The sequence below is a fragment of the Phacochoerus africanus genome, chromosome 5 (genome assembly GCF_016906955.1).
Source record: "Phacochoerus africanus isolate WHEZ1 chromosome 5, ROS_Pafr_v1, whole genome shotgun sequence".
Taxonomy (NCBI): Eukaryota; Metazoa; Chordata; class Mammalia; order Artiodactyla; family Suidae; genus Phacochoerus; species Phacochoerus africanus.
Genome location: NC_062548.1, coordinates 62247032 through 62263694, shown reverse-complemented (window position 1 = coordinate 62263694; position 16663 = coordinate 62247032). Strand labels below are relative to the sequence as shown.

The following is a 16663-nucleotide window of genomic DNA, read 5'->3' as shown; positions in this document are numbered from 1 at the left end:
GGGCATATCAAGTTCCCAGACTAGAGGTTGAATCAGAGCTGCAGCTGCCATCCTCTGCTACAGCCACGGCAACACCAGATCTGAGCTTTGTCTGCAATGTCGGATACTTAACCCACTGAGCAAGGTCAGGGATTGAACCTGCATCCTTGTGTTCTTAAGGCACTGAGCTACAGTGGGAACTTCTGAGGGCTAGTTTATTTGAAAGTCATAGGGTTCAAAGAACTGTCCCCAGGCAGTAGCACAGGGAAAGAGGACAGACTTGTCATAGAATGTACAAGAAAACTACCTTTATGTCAGTATGTTAAGCTTGTCAAGAAAGACAAGCTTTATCGTCTTATTCACTGATGTTACCTCAGCCCCTCAATGAAGCCTGGGCCTTGATGAATGTTTGTTGAGTGAATATGTGGGAGAATGAAGATTTTTCTATGTATCACATGCTGTAGTCTTCCCAGCCCACTGTATATGTATGAGGAAACTGATGGATGGTGGGATTAAGTCACTTGCCTAATGTCCCACCACCTTGGTTGGGACTTAAATGCAGGAACCAGGGTTCAAATCCAGTTCCCAACCTGGCAGTTCCTAGGAACAAACACTCTCTGCTGAGAACAGTCCTTCAAGCTGCTGTCTCAGGGGTCTGACTCCCTCTCTCTAACAGATACCAGAGCCAGGTACCAGGACATTAGGCCCCCAGTGTGTGTGTGTGTGTGTGTGTGTGTGTGTGTGTGTGTGTGTCTGGGTCCTCTCAGGGGTTCTGTTGAATCTTGGTGGCTGGGAGCCATTTACCCCATTGCCTGTTGTTTCCAAAAGGGCCAAGGTAGGTCAGCGATCAGCATGCTCTGGGGCGCTTGTGATCACTGCTGACAGTGTACCCTCATCCCACAGGGCATGAGGATGCAGACGGAGATGGAGCTGCGCATGTTCCGCCAGAACGAGTTCATGTATCACAAGATGCGCGAGGCGGCCCTGAACAACCAGCCCATGCAGGTCATGGCCGAGCCCAGCAATGAGCCGGCGCCTGCTCTGTTTCATAAGAAGCAATGAGGACCTGCCTGGTGGGGAAGGGGCGCCGTGGCTTGGGAACTAGGGAGATGTTCTGGAGGGGATGGGTATCTGGGGAGCCCCTTGATGAAGAAATCAGGGTAACTTGACAAGCTCAACCTTGTTGCTGTGGGAAGGGACTGCTCCGTGTTCCCCAGTGTCATTTTGTTTCATTTCAACTCATTTCAACCCAATTGAACTCTATCTAAACCCAGTCCAGCCCAACTCATCCTACAAATATATTAGGTGCTAGGGCCTAGGGATAAAGAACCCTAGATGTTGCTGATGAGGCAAAATGTTAGACAATTTAAGCACAGTGTGATAATAGATGCAGTGGAAACTGTATGGAGAGAAAGGGACAGTGATGGGCATGTGTCTGGTGTGTGTACGGGGATTAGCTGTGGGGGTGTCATGGAGGAGTGACATCTGAGCTAAGGGTGACAGGTGCCTGGAGGCTCAGGTGGCTGTTCACCCATCCATGCAGGTGTCCCAGGGTTTGGCTGACTGGCATGGGTGACATCCAGCTTCCTCAGGTGAACATGGACTTATGAAGAAGGGGCTGTGTTTGGGCCTTTAAGGTCCTGCTCATAGAACTGAAACATTTTCAGATGGGTAACTATACAGAAAGAGGTGGGGGCTTTGCCCAAACCACTTGAGGTCTCAGGTTTCACTCTAAATTTCAAACATTATTCTGAAACTACTTCCAGAACACAGAGAGAGAGGCTCTCCAACCCCACCCTCACTGCCAAGCCTTGTGATTCCTGTGATAAGGGGCTGCTTGGACAATACCTGAGATTTTTACCTGGCCATTGGCCTCCTAGGACTGAAGAAGTCTTTTCAAGGTGAAGTTGAGGGGGACGCTTGGCAACACACCTACCTGATGACCGTGGGTCCAGCGGAATCGGCCTTTGGGTGTTTCCTTTGGTTCTACGTCTCTAGGTGGTCTTTACCCTCTTAGACTTCATCTCCAGCCCCCAGTAAATCTCTCTTCTTAGTAATGCATAATTATGACTTCCCTTGCTTAATTTCTCTCATCGTCCATGCCCTGGGGACGCTGCTTTTCTTACCAGAAGGAATGTCTCACCTGGACTCTGAACACCTAGGTTTGGACTTTTTTGAGGAGAAGGTGACCAACTTGCCCTTATCTCCTGGGAATCTGCTCTGGGCTCCGCCCAAGTGTGAGAGTGTTGGGGGTCAATGAAACCAGTTGTCCCATTGTCCTGTTATTTTTTGGGATCCCAAACATCTCACCAGTGTTTTGGGGGATGCTAGACCAGAGTCCTCTATTTAAGAATATCACCAAGTCTTCTGTACCATCTGGGGCTACCCTTGACCCCAAAGCTCTAGCTCATGTCTTGAACTCAAGTGACCCCATGAGGCTCCATATTTGCCATCTGTGTCTACAGTGTTGGTTCCTCCATCCCTACACTTTCATCCTCAGAAGGACTCACTGCCTCCCTCGTAACCTGACCAACAGCTCTGCCAATGTGCCAAAGACTCTGGCCAAAAATGCTGCAAAGGGGCCACATATTTCAGAATACTCCTACCTTGCATTTGGCTCTTCTTTGAGGATGCCCACTTCTCTAGAACTTTCGCAGGGAGACTGAGAGTTCTTCCAATCCCAGGTACTACACATCTAGAGATGGCACCAGCCTTGTCCCAAGACCCCACTGTGCCAGTTCCAATGGTCACTCTTCTCCCCTCATATAAAGGCTTCCCCAAACCTCTTCCCTTCTGTGTCACTGTCATCTGCCAAGCCACTGGTCACTCCCCGCCTCCAATTCATGGTCTTGTTTCTCTTCCTCTCTTCCTCAAATTTGGTGTCTTCAATGTCCACTTTCACAAACCATGGAAACCTCTTGCTTCATAGAATCTCTATTTACTCAATTCCTGGTGTCTTTCCATTTTGTCCATTAAAACTCTGTCTTGGTTATGCCCAGACACTGTCATCCCCCTAATTTCTCCACTTTTGATGTCTAGCTTTCTGATCATTGCTTCCTACCTGTTCACCTCTCTCCCTTTTCTCCATCCCATGTTACTACATGATATCCTGTGTCCTCTAGTGTGTCACTCTCCTTCTGTCTTCTCTTTCTTCCAGATGAGCAAGGGCGTCAGTCTGTCTTCCTTCTTGCCTGACCTCTCTTTCTGCCCAGCAGAGTTGCTGCCTGGCTTAATTCAGCCGTCTTGTGTTCCCTCTGCTGAACCCGGAGGTGATGAGCATGGCCAGGAAAACAGTGCCTCCCAGCACAGGTGGCTCCACAGACTCCTCTCCAACCACAGCTGACCTTGGGGTGCAGTGCAGATGTGCTTCCTGTGCTCTCATTGGCTCTCCCTTTGCCCAGTAGCTACTTCAGGCCTTTGATCATATCCTTGAGACCCCCGCCTTCAGCAGAACCTCATCTCCTGCTTCATGGAGAGGCCAGCAGCTGGGATTCCCTCAATTTCCACTTCCTGCATTGACGCCCATCACAAATGTCCCCTCTGTCCTTCCCCTCCTCCTCATACCTGGGGAGCAGGAGCCCCATCCCTCCTCCAAAGTATAACTCTTCACCTGTGCTTTGGACCCCAACCCCTCCTAGGTCCTCTAGGCCCCACTTCCCAATATTCCTTCTCACCTTGGCTTCTTCAAAGCAGTCAATAGATGGAGTTCCCTGGTGGCCCAGCAGTTAAGGATCTAATGTTGTCACCTTGTCACTCAGGTCGCTTCTGTGGCCTGGGTTCAATCCCTGGCACTGGGAACTTCTGCCTGCTGCGGGCTAGGCCAATAATAATAACTTTAAAAAGCAGTCGCTAGAGGAGTTCCCGTCGTGGTGCAGTGGTTAATGAATCTGACTAAGAACCATAAGGTTGCAGGTTCGATCCCTGGCCTTGCTCACTGGGTTAAGGTTCCAGCATTGCCATGAGCTGTGGTGTAGGTCTCAGACGCAGCTCAGATCCTGCGTTGTTGTGGCTCTGGCATAGGCTGGTGGCTACAGCTCCGATTCGACCCCTAGCCTGGGAACCTCCATATGCCACGGGAGCGGCCCTAGAAAAGGCAAAAAAAAAAAAAAAAGAAAGACAAAAAGCAGTCACTAGACACACTGGGGACTCTTTGATCATAATCACAGCTGGGTTTTTTAAAAGCTTTGATTCCCAGTGTTATTACCTATCATTCTTCACTTTCCATTTCTTCATGAATATACTTCTTCCTGAGTCCACGAACATGGCTCTTCCCAAGACCAATTCACGTGGGTACTTCTCAGCCCTCGTGTGACTGGGTTTTCTGCCTCAATTGGTGTTGCTGCCCTTGATTGCCGGATACCACATCCTTGTGATGGTCTTCTGATGGCATTTCTCCCCTGGTCCTGTGTCTCTCCTGCCCCAGAGAAGCCGGCATCTTCTGGAGCTGGTTTTATTCATTCTGGTCACTCTTGGTTCATCCTCATCTCCTTCTGCACGCCCTCCCCCATGAGCTCCTTTGTTTAATCACAGCCTTGAGACTGGTCTCTTGACCTTGCTCTTCAACTCCAGCCCCACACTCCCTCTTGAACATTCTGCAGACACATGACACTCGGTATACCCAAAAGGAAGCTCTTTCTTTTTCCTTTCTTCACCCTCCCTCACCTGTTCCTTCTCAGAACCACCCCATCCCCAAGGAGAACACTTGACTTCTGGTCTAGTCTCTTTCTGAGTGTCTACTGCATCCTGGACTTGAGTCAGCCCCACTCGCTCACGGGGTCCTGGCGGACTCATGTTTCTCCCACACCTCTCTTTGGGTTTTGAAACATTCTATCCAAAAGTACCTGAAAGCTGCAAACTTCTGTTCATCTTTCAACACCCACTTTGGAAATCACCCCTTCTGGGAAGCCTTCACAGAAAGCCTTAGATTCAGCTGGCTGCCTGAGTCTGTCATATTACCCTTGACTCTCCCATCATAATCCTCTCCTCATGGTCTTATAATTGCCCTTTTACTTCTGTCTTCTCCATCAGATTGTGGGCAGAAGATTGGTCCCTTTATTCATCTTTCTATCCCCAGAACCCAGCACGGGTCCTGGAACACAGTAGGTGCTCACTTAACATGTACTGAATAAATGAGTGAATGAACAAGGGAATGAATTTGCTTAGATCAGAGCAGAAAAGACACAAAACTGTGGATCTTAAGTTTTTATGTTATAACAGTCCACAGAGACTATTAAATTTTCCATGTTTCCAGGCAAATAATGTGTGGCTTCTTTCTTTTTGATAATTTATTTAGAGAAGCACTAATAGACTTCCTGTCATGATAGAAATGTATTCTGTGTTGTCCAACACAGCAGCCACTAGCAACATGTGACTATTGAGCATTTTAGATGTGCCTAGTATGAGCGAGGAACCAAACTTTTAGTAATTTATTTTCAATTGAAATAGCTAGTGTGGCTAGTGGCTGCTGGATTAGACAGTGCACTTTTAGAGAATACTTCAGTGTAGTTTTCAAGATTCTGGACACTAATACAAATAGTTTAAGTTCCTATCTCAGCTCTCCTGATATTAGCTAGATGGCCTTGGACTTGTCATTCACCCATGACCCAGTTTCCTCATTTCTACTCACCACATGGTGTTTCTATAAGAATTACATTTTTTTTTACTGTACCTGTGGCATATGGACAGTCCTGGATGGGGACCAAACCTGAACAATGGCAGTAACCAGAGCCACTGCCATGACAATGCCAGGTCCTTGACCCACTGAGCCACCAGGGAACTCCCAAGAATTAATTTTTTTTAATAGAAGACTTTTGAAACAGTGCCTGGCCCATAACAAGTGCTCCATGAGCATTCCAACCATGCTTCTTTTGGGGTGTCCCTTCTCCAACTAGAAAGTGGAGATATAGACTCAAGAAGTGGGGGAGTTCCCGTTGTGGCACAGCAGGAACCAATCTGACTAGTATCCATGAGGATATGGGTTTGATCCCTGGCCTCACTCAGTGGGTCAGGGGTTTGGCATTGCTGTAGGTCACAGAATGCAGCTTGGATCTGGTGTTGCTATGGCTGTGGTATAGGCTGGCAGCTGCAGCTCCGATTTGACCCCAGCCTGGGAACTTCCGTATGCTGTGGGTGCAGCCCTAAAATAGCACACACACACACACACACACACACAAAAGTGGTATGCTGTACAGCACAGGGAACTATATCCAATCTCTTGTTATAGAACACTATGGAAGATGGTATGATAAAAATAATGTATATATATGTGACTGGATCACCATGCCATATAGCAGAAATTGACACAACACTGTAAATCAACTATACTCTAATAAAAATAAAATTAAACCAAAAAAAAAGAAGTGCCTGCTGGAACCAGCTCATGATAGCTGACTACACACATCTCTTCTTACCTCTGCATCCATCAGCATCACCTTGATAGTCTGATATTGGTCATGGTGGGAATACTTACATCATGGTAACTGGTTTAACTTTAGAAGAACACATTCATTTGTAAAGCTTTCACTATGAAAAAGTTTTTGCTTCCTAGATGTAGCAGAACTGCTAGGTAGAAAGACCATTCAAACCAGACACTATAAAACCCTTAGAGGAAAACATAGGCCAAACACTCTCTGACATAAACGGCAGCAACATCGTCTCAGATCCAACTCTTAGAGTAATGACAGTAAACAAATGGGATCTAATTAAACTTAAATGTTTCTGTACAGCAAAGGAAACCTTAAACAAAATGAAAAGACAACCCACAAAGTGGGAGAAAATATTTGCAAATGAATCGACTGACAAGGGATTAATCTCCAAAATTTATAAATACCTTCTGCAGCTCAATACCAAAAAAAAAACAAACAACCCCATCAAAAAATGGGCAGAGGATCTAAATAGACAATTCTCCAAAGAAGACATACAGATGGCCAAAACACACATGAAAAGATGTTCAACATCACTCTTTATTAGAGAGATGCAAATCAAAACCACTGTGAGATAGCACCATACACCAGCAATAATGGCCATCATCAAAAAGTCTACAAATAGTAAGTGCTGGAGATTGTGTGAAGAAAAAGGAACCCTAGTACACTGTTGGTGGGATTGTAAATTGGTGCAACCACTGTGGAAAACAGTATGGAGATTCCTCAGAAAACTAAACAGAACTACCATTTGATCCAGCAATCCTACTCTTGGGCATCTATCCAGAGAAAACCATGACTTGCAAATATACATGTACTCCGATGTTCATTGCAGCACTCTTTTCAATAGCCAAGACATGGAAACAACCTAAATGTCCATAAACAGAGGAGTGGATCAAGAAGATGTGATACATATACACAATGGAATATTACTCAGCCATTAAAAGGAATGAAATACTGGCCTTTTTAGCAACATGGATGGACCTAGAAATTATCATGCTAAGTGAAGTCAGCCATACAATGAGACACCAACATCAGTGCTTTCACTGATATGTGGAATCTGAAAAAAGGACACAATGAGCTTCTTTGCAGAACAGATACTGACTCACAGACTTTGAAAAACTTATGGTTTCCAAAGGAGACTGTTTGGGGGTGGGGGGATGCGCTGGGGTTGTAGGATGGAAATCCTATAAAATTGGATTGTGATGATCATTGTACAACTGTAAATGTAATAAATTCATTGAGTAATAAAAAAAGAAATAAAAAAAAGGCCATTCAAGAAATCTTTTCTTCTACTGGAGTGAACCTTGCATTCTGAAGCCTGTATCCCACAAGGCTACACCAAACGCATCTAAGACCTCTGATGACTACCCTTCAGACTGAGCCATTTGTCCACTGCCCCACCAATGTCTCAACAGATGTGTGTAGGAAAGGCCAGATACAGCCATGCCTTGGGAAAATTGCTTAGGGCTTTTTTCTCTAAAGGATGCAGAAGGGAATCAACATAGTTGGGGCACAACACAGCATAGCACAGCACAGCAGAGAGAAGGGCAATGTTTCTGAAGGCCATGTGCAAGCTCCTGGACCAAGGGATGCACAGTGGTGGATTTTGACACCCCATGCATGAAGGTAAACAGCACTTCTGGAAGCTCCCTCGCCCCCTCCTGGCCCAACATTGCATACTGATAACCCAGTCTCAGGTCGGAGCACCTCCTCAATCTCATGGAAACCCACCACGGAACATCACCACAGGCCACCCTCTGGGTCCACAAACCCTAGCAGGAATTTGGTTCTCTTCATTGTCCTCAGTTCACATGGCCTGGTCTGAGAAGAGTGTGGTCTAGTGCTATGGTTGCCCTGATGGCTTTAAGAGTTGTGTTTGTTGCCTGTTGTGGCTGTAACAAATTACCACACACATAGTGACTTAAAACAACACAGATTTATTATGGTATGGTTCTGGAGGTTGAAAGTCCAAAATGGGTCTCACTGGGCTAAAATTGAGCCATCAGCAGAGCTAGGTTCCTTCTGAGGCCCTCAGGGAAGACTGTCTCTTCTTTTCCAGCTTTTGAAGCCTTCTTCTAAAAGACCTACCTTCCTTGATGTGTGACTCCAAGTCAGCAGTATGTCACTTCTCTGACTCTCCTGCCTTCCTCCTCTACTTATGAGGACGCTTGTGATTCCATTGGGCTCACTGGGAGAATCCAGGAGAATCTCCTTCCTTCCTTCCTTCCTTCCCTCCCTCCCTCCTTCCTTCCTTCCTTCCTTCCTTCCCTCCCTCCCTTCCTCCCTCCCTTCCTTCTTGTCTCTTTAGGGCCACACCTGCAGCATATGAAAGTTCCCAGGCTAGAGGATGAATAGGAGCTACAGCTGCCAGCCTACAACATAGCCACAGCAATGCCAGATCCGAGCCATGTCTGCAACCTATACCACAGCTCACGGCAATGCCAGATCCTTAACCCACTGAGTGAGGTCAGGGATGGAACTCACATCCTCATGGAGACTAGTCAGTTTCTTAACCTGCTGAGTCACAATGGGAACTCTGAATCTCCCAATTTCACCTTAATTACATCTGCAATTTCACCTTAATCACATCTGCAAACCCCATTGTGCCAGGTAAGGTATCGTTTTCACAGGTCTGGGGGGCCATCATCTGCCTGCCTCAGCAGTCCTGCCATCAAGCCCTGAGACTGGTCATGCAGGCACAGCTGTACGTCTCTGAGCAGAAGACTTGGGATTTGAATCCTCTGGGCTCCAGGAGAACGAAACTTCCTTCCCATCCATCACATGGACAGCCATGTCCAACCTGCCTTCTTTCTTGTCCTCATTCACCAAGACAGGCTTTGTCAGTTCTTTCTCAGATCACAGCCCTGATCACAGCCCTCAGATCTCACTGCTTCTCTTCTGCTCACCTGTCCTGGCAGGTGTGGTGTGTGTGGATTCCCTTTGTAGACCCAGCATCTTCTTGGGTAAAGCAAAGAGCTGGAGAAGTGCGGGGCACTACAGTTTGAAGCAGTAGATAGAATTCCAGCGATGTGGATGTGGTTTGTGTCCTTCCGTGGCACTTACATTTGTACTTGATTCACCGTCTCTCTCTTTTGAGTATCTGTTTCTTCAGGAGAAGGTTTCTGCCTTACTCAAGATGGTAGGTGTTCAGGTGCTTCTTACTCAACTTGTTTATCCCTGACCTCATCATTTCTCTCCAGGTCACCAACCACCTGTTCCCCAAGATCTGGGACTATTTTCTTAGATGTTTCCATATAATGGGCTTCAGTAGCTTGTCTTCAGACAACATCTCCCAATTCTGATAACAAGACCAACTCTTCCTCCAGAGATGGACAGTCTTCTTTTTCTCTTCTCTTTTTTTGGCTGCATCCATGGCATGTGGAAGTCCCTGGCCCAGGGACTGAACTCTCGCCACGGCAGTGACCTGAGCCACAGTAGTGGCAATGCTGGATCTTTGACCCACTGAGCCACCAGGTAACTCAGAGAGACCCTCCTCTGCACCATAGGTTCTTGGGGGCTACTTCAGACAGGTTGGCTCAGGACCTAGTTTGAACCTATGAAGGGCATTTCCCAACTCACAGTGGTACCCTGGTAAATATTTAAAAACAATGTTAAGAGGAGGCTTGATTGATAACATTTGCTGATTTTCATGGTATAAATATGCCCACCATGACCAATGTCAAGCTCCCAAGCTGTATGTTGAGTCAGGAGCTGGTCATCCTGCCTCTGGCACAGCACCAATGGGACCCAGGCCAGACAATCAGACCCTTGCTGGAGTGCTTCCGAATTGGAGGAGTCTCTGCTGTTCTCTGAGAATGTAAGCTCTTGGTTTGTGACCTTGGGAATGCTGGCAGACTCATGCTGCCTAGAAAGTTCTAGGGAAATCTAGCTGGTACTGAAAGGGAAAAAAGGAGTTGACGAGAGAGAGGAGTGTTGATGACATGGTTGTAAGGCTTTGGATCCATTCACACTGTTGCATATGGAGCTTCCATTAAGTTCTCATCAAGAGAACATTTTGAGTGAGGCTTATTTCCTACTGACACATCCCAGACATGTATCTTTTTTTTTTCAGATTGAAGAATAGTTGATGTATAAGATTATATAAGTTACAGGGGTCCCATATAGTGATCACAATATTTAAGGGTTATACTCCATTTATACTTACTATAAAATATTGGCTATATGCCCCATGCTATACAGTATACTCCTGTAGCTTTTTTTTTTCTTTTTTCTTTTTTTGTTTGCACCTGTGGCATATGGTCAGGGATCAAATCTTAGGTACAGCTGCAACCTATGCCACAGCTGTCACAATGCAGGATCCTTAACACACTATGCTGGGCTGGGGAATGAACCGGCACTGCTGCAGAGACAACACTGGATCCTTAACGTCTGTGCTACAGTGGGAACGCCCCTTGTATTTTATTTTATATGTAATAGTTTGTACTTCTTACTTCTCTCCCCTGTCTTGTCCCCTTGCCACCGGTAACCACTAGTTTGTTCTCTGTATCTGCGAGTCTCCTTCTTTTTTGTCATATTCACAGTTTGTTGTATTTTTTAGATTGCATATATAAATGACATTATACAGCATTTCCCTGACATGCATCTTTCTAATCACTTCTCACATCCAGTCACTTAGAGCACATTGACCCCAATGCCTATATGCTCTTGAGCCTTTTCACTTTTCCATTTTCACGGGACTGCCTTGGTTCAGGCCCCCGACATCTCTCGCCTGGACCAGGGCCTCTCTTCATGGTCTCTCTGTATTCAGCCTTGACCTTCTCGTTGACCCTTGGCACCATGGCCACGATAATTTTCCTACAATGCATTTAGTATAGTGTTACTCTTGTAGCTGCAAACCCTTCAGTGATTTCCCCACTGTCTCCAGGGTCAAGTCTAAACTCCTTGCCAGCAAATTCATGGCAGAGACTCTGTGCCCTTGTCCATCTCGTCCCTTGCCAAGCACTTCTTTATACCACACCCCCTCTGCCAGGCAAAGGATGCTTTGAGAGTCTGCTGAAATGTCACCTCCACTGAGACATTTTTCCAAGGCAGGCAAGGTCTAGAGCTTATACTAATCAGTGCTGCGGCACAGATCATACTGTCGCCATATGGATTATGGATTGATCTTCTGGCTGGACAGCAAATCTCTCAGGAATTCATTGTCTCCTCAGAGCTTAGCGTTGCCCAGCCCTGATCTGGCTGAATGAGTCTAGGTTGCAGACAGGATACGCGTAATTCCTCATCTCTGTGTTTTTCTGGGAAGAAACACTAGAAAATCATGGGATGGTCTGCAGGCCAAATTTTTTAAAAGTCACTTTTCTTTATTCAATCTGTTGAAAAAAACAAGCAACAACCTCAGAAATGTCTACTTTTGTATGGATAGAGACATCCAAACTAGTTCTTTACAAATCGATTGGCTGTCACAGGGAAAGAGGGCTCTCTGACACTGGGCTGCTCACAGGTGAAGAGAAGGGGGAGAGGTCAGGAGGGACCCGGGGTCAAGGTAAAAATAGCTGATTGTTCAACAGCCCTTTAATCAAACAGGCTTTGGACCCAAAGTTCTCAGGGCACCTCTGCAAGTCCAAATGCAGCCTCTAAAATGAGACCTCCTTTTCAGGCAAAAACACACAAACATTCCCCTCCTAAATTCAGAGCTGTTTCTGAGGAGGAGGAGACATGGGGCATTTTATCATCTCCTAGAGGCTGTGCTAAGACGACCTTGTTTCTAACACTTTCCTCCTCCCGTGGCTTCAGAGTCAAAGGAACTCTCTTCTGCCATTTGTCAGCTCCGTGGTGCTAAGCAGACCTTGATCCCTTCCAGGGCCTCTTCGTCTGCTCCCAGTTTCCCACTTTCTCTGGGCAGTAACAGAGCTTCTGCTAACAGTCTAAATGTTCAACCCAATGCTGTTCCCTAGGAATCCAAGTGGCAATGGTGACATGTCTCATTTGCATGGCACTGGCATCATTTTGCATCATCATTCTTTTTACATTTTGCTGGTTTGATTTGAAAAATGATAGCTCATCTTACATCCCTCCTCTGTGATTACTATGAGACCAAGCACATTTCATGTTGTGAATTCCCTGTAAATGTCCTCAACCCACTTTTCCATTGACTTGTTGGTCTTCTTCTTGTTTTGGGGGATGTTTTTCTATTCTGTCTATTGACCTCTGTTATGTAAGCCGCAAATATTTTCTCCCACGTTCTTGCTTTTTTCGGGAAACTGTGTTTTACAGTATCTTTTTTTCATATAAACGTTATTATTTTAATGTAAACTTTATTTTTTTATTATTGTTATTTTTTTCATGGCTGCCCTGAGGCATATGGAGTTCCTGCGCCAGGGATCATATTAGAGCCACAGGTGCGACCTAAGCTGTACCTGCGGAAATCCCGGGTCCTTAACCCACTATGCTGGGCCAGGTATCGAACCTGCATCCTCGTTGCACTACAGCAGGAACTCCTATTTTAAAATTTTTATTTATTTTATTTTTATTAGAGCATATCTGATTTACAGTTTCTGCTGTACAGCATAGTGACCCAGTTGGATCATACAAACTTTTAATCTTATACAGCAGTAAAATGAATTAGAATGAATTTCCTTTCATGGATGTTGCACCTTGTTTAAGAAGTTCTTCTATACTTAAAGCTATTTATCATCAAATCTATTTCTAATATTTCACATTTACTCATTTAGCTCTTTTGTTCCTCTGGAATTTATTTTTGTGAATGGCTATATTGTAGTGTTCTATTGGCTGTATTTTTCCTGGTATCTCCCAACTCTGAGTTCTTACTAAAGCTCTGAAGCTCTTTCCTTAAGTCTGTCTTAGTTCCTGAAATAACTGTTTCTCCCTTTTTTTCCCCAAAGTCCTGTTCCAATTGGGAGAAGGAGGGCTGATGTATAGAGAAAACTCCAGCGCAAGGCAGGAAGAACTTCATTCAATAGACTGTGCAGATAGAACGCCAGAGAGAGGCATTCAGAGAGAGTACATTCAGCTGTGCAATTTAGGAGGTGGCACTTAAATTATGAGTGACAGACTGTTGAGCTTGGTTGGATGTATATTACAGGAAGGGTGTGAAGCTAGATAAGGTGGGACTGGCTCTGATGGAGCAAATGTTAGCCACCTATGGTCCAGGAGTCTGATCCGGTTGCCACCTGTTCTAAGTGGTATGCAGGCTATGAATAGTTTTCCACGTTTAAATGGTTGGAAAAAGTCAAAAGAAGAATACTATTTGATGACATATGAAAAAGATATGACATTCAGGTTGCACTGTCAATAAATAGAGCTTTATGGGAAGACAGCCACACCATCTATTTGGGTATTACCTGTGGTGGGCTTTGATGCTGCAATAGCAGATTGGGGAATTGTGGCAGAGACTGGATAGCCCACACAAGTGAAAATATTTATTCTCTGGGTTTTTACAGAAGAAGTTTACTGACTTCTGTTACAAAGAGTTGAATGCCTTCTTAGTGGTTTGATTCTTATATGTGAGGTGATGGAATGGGACACATTTTATTATTTATTTATTTTGAAGCATGGTTCATTTACAGCATTGTGTTAATTTCTGCCGTATAGCAAAGTGATTCAGTAATACATGTACATACGCTCTTTTTAAAAGAATATTGTTTTCCTGTTTTCTTTTTGTAACAAAAAGACAACTTACAGAATGGGAGAAAATAGTTTCAAATGATGCAACCGACGAGGGCTTAATCTCTAGAATATATAAACAACTTATACAACCCAACAGCAAAAAAGCCAATCAATCAATGGAAAAATGGGCAAAAGACCTGAATAGACATTTCTCCAAAGAAGATATACAGATGGCCAGCAAACACATGAAAACATGCTCAACATCACTGATTATAAGAGAAATGCAAATCAAAACTACCATGAGATACCACCTCACACCAGTCAGAATGGCTATCATTAATAAATCCACAAATAACAAGTGCTAGAGGGGCTGTGGAGAAAAGGGAACCCTCCTGCTCTGTTGGTGGGAGTGGAAACTGGTACAGCCACTATGGAGAACAGTTTGGAGATACCTTAGAAATCTATACATAGAACTTCCATATGACCCCGCAATCCCACTCTTGGGCATCTATCCGGACAAAATTCTACTTAAAAGAGACACGTGCACCCGCATGTTCATTGCAGCACTATTCACAATAGCCAGGACATGGAAACAACCCAAATGTCCATCGACAGATGATTGGATTTGGAAGAGGTGGTATATATACACAATGGAATACTACTCAGCCATAAAAAAGAATGACATCATGCCATTTGCAGCAACATGGATGGAGCTAGAGAATCTCATACTGAGTGAAATGAGCCAGGAAGACAAAGACAAATACCATATGATATCACTTATAACTGGAATCTAATATCCAGCACAAATGAACATCTCCTCAGAAAAGAAAATCGTGGACTTGGAGAAGAGACTTGTGGCTGCCTGATGGGAGGGGGAGGGAGTGGGAGGGATTGGGAGCTTGGGCTTATCAGACACAACTTAGAATAGATTTACAAGGAGATCCCGCTGAATAGCATTGAGAACTTTGTCTAGATACTCATGTTGCAACAGAAGAAAGGGTGGGGGAAAAATGTAATTGTAATGTATACATGTAAGGATAACCTGACCCCCTTGCTGTACAGTGGGAAAATAAAAAAAAAAATTATAAATAAAAATAAAAATAAAAATAAAAAGTACACAGGCAAAAAAAAAATATTGTTTTCCATTATGGTTTATCATTGGGCATTGAATATAGCTCACTCTGCTATGCAGTAGGACCTTGTTTATCCCCCGGGGGGAATAAGAGCTGACATTCGCTCATCCCAGCCTCCCCCAACCCCCTCCCTGTTGGCAGCCACAGTCTGTTCTCCCTGCAGGACACACTATGATCAATGTTGTTTGTTGGGAAGATGATGGTTAGTGGGCTGGAGGTTCCAAGGTAAGAGAGAGAGAAAGGCAGGGGGATGGTACAGCGGCTGATGAAACAATCCAAAGGAACAAGCAATGGGGTTTCAATCCCAGAAGAGGGAAGAGAGGAGGTGGGAAAAATGATGGAGTCATTCATTCATTTAGGCATCTTTGCTGCGAGCTTTTTGCGGGCAGGGCAGTGTTTTATTTATTTGTTTGTTTGTTTATTTATTTATTTAATGGCTGCCCCTGTGGCATATGGAAGTTCCCGGGCTAGGGGTTGAATCAGAACTGCAGCTGAGGTGTACACCACAGCCACAGCAACACTGTATCTGAGCCGCATCTGCGACTTATACCGTACCTTGTGTGTGGCAAGAGGCCAGGGCTCGAGCCTGCATCTTCACAGACACTACGTTGGTTCTTAATGCCCTGAGGCACAACGGGAATTCTCTGGGCATGGGCACCGTTCTAAGACCTGAGAGAGAGAAGGTGAAATGCTCGAGCTGGGCAGCCCTTTGGATCTGGGAAATGAGCCCTGTATTTGTTTGCTAGGGATGTCACAACCAAGTTCCACACAGACTGGGTAGTTCAAACAACAGAAATGTATTGTCTCGGATTCTGGAGGTCAGAAGTCTGAGACCAAGCAGACAGGGCCATGCTCCCTCTGAAGGAGGCAGGGAAGGGTCTGCCCCAGGGCTCTCTCCTGGCTTCTGCCAGCTCCTTGGCTTGTGGTCTTATGACTCCATTCTCTAGATAGTGAACTCCCTGTGTGCATGTCTCTGTGTCCATACATTTCTCTGTTTTCTAAGACCACTGGCCACATTGGATTAGGGGCCCACCCTACTCCAGTATGACCTCATTTTAACTTCACTAGTTACATCTGCAATGACTCTGAATAAGGTCACAATCCAAAGTACTGAAGGTTAGGACTTTGACATGTGAGTTTTGGGGAGATGCAGTTCAGCCCATAGCAGCTCCCAGAGCCCAGCACAAAGTGCTGTTTGGAGAAATCCTTCTTCTCCCACCTTCGGCCTCTGTCCACAGCATGGAAGTCTGTGGGCTCTGCACACGGGTTGGAAGAAGAATTTCTGGACTCAGATAGGGTGAAAAGAAAGAACAGTTTATTGAGAATAGAAATGCTGCAAGTGTAGCTGGATGACTTCCTGTCAATCAGGGAGAACCAACGCCAAGCATGTGGTCATGTCTGTTTGTATAACCCAGAGAGAGGAGAGGTCTTCTGACACACCCACTGGACCTGCTGACTGGTTGGGGAAAGAGGGGTCTTACAATACACTTGCTGGTTGCCTGCGGGGTTGGGGGGGGGGTGGTTCAAGGGCCCTATAGGGGC

General features: G+C 45.3%; 1 protein-coding gene across 2 annotated transcripts in view; it reads left to right on the top strand.

The window, feature by feature from the left end:
- The window catches only part of SMYD1 (SET and MYND domain containing 1), a 51388-nt gene extending 47593 nt beyond the window's left edge, over nt 1-3795 (top strand). For both annotated transcript variants that reach the window (XM_047781574.1, XM_047781573.1), the window contains one exon: nt 883-3795. In XM_047781574.1, the coding sequence (XP_047637530.1) occupies nt 883-1041 (159 nt within the window). In that variant the 3' untranslated portion in view covers nt 1042-3795. The remainder of the gene's footprint in view (nt 1-882) is intronic.
- Nucleotides 3796-16663: the final 12868 nt, after the last annotated feature.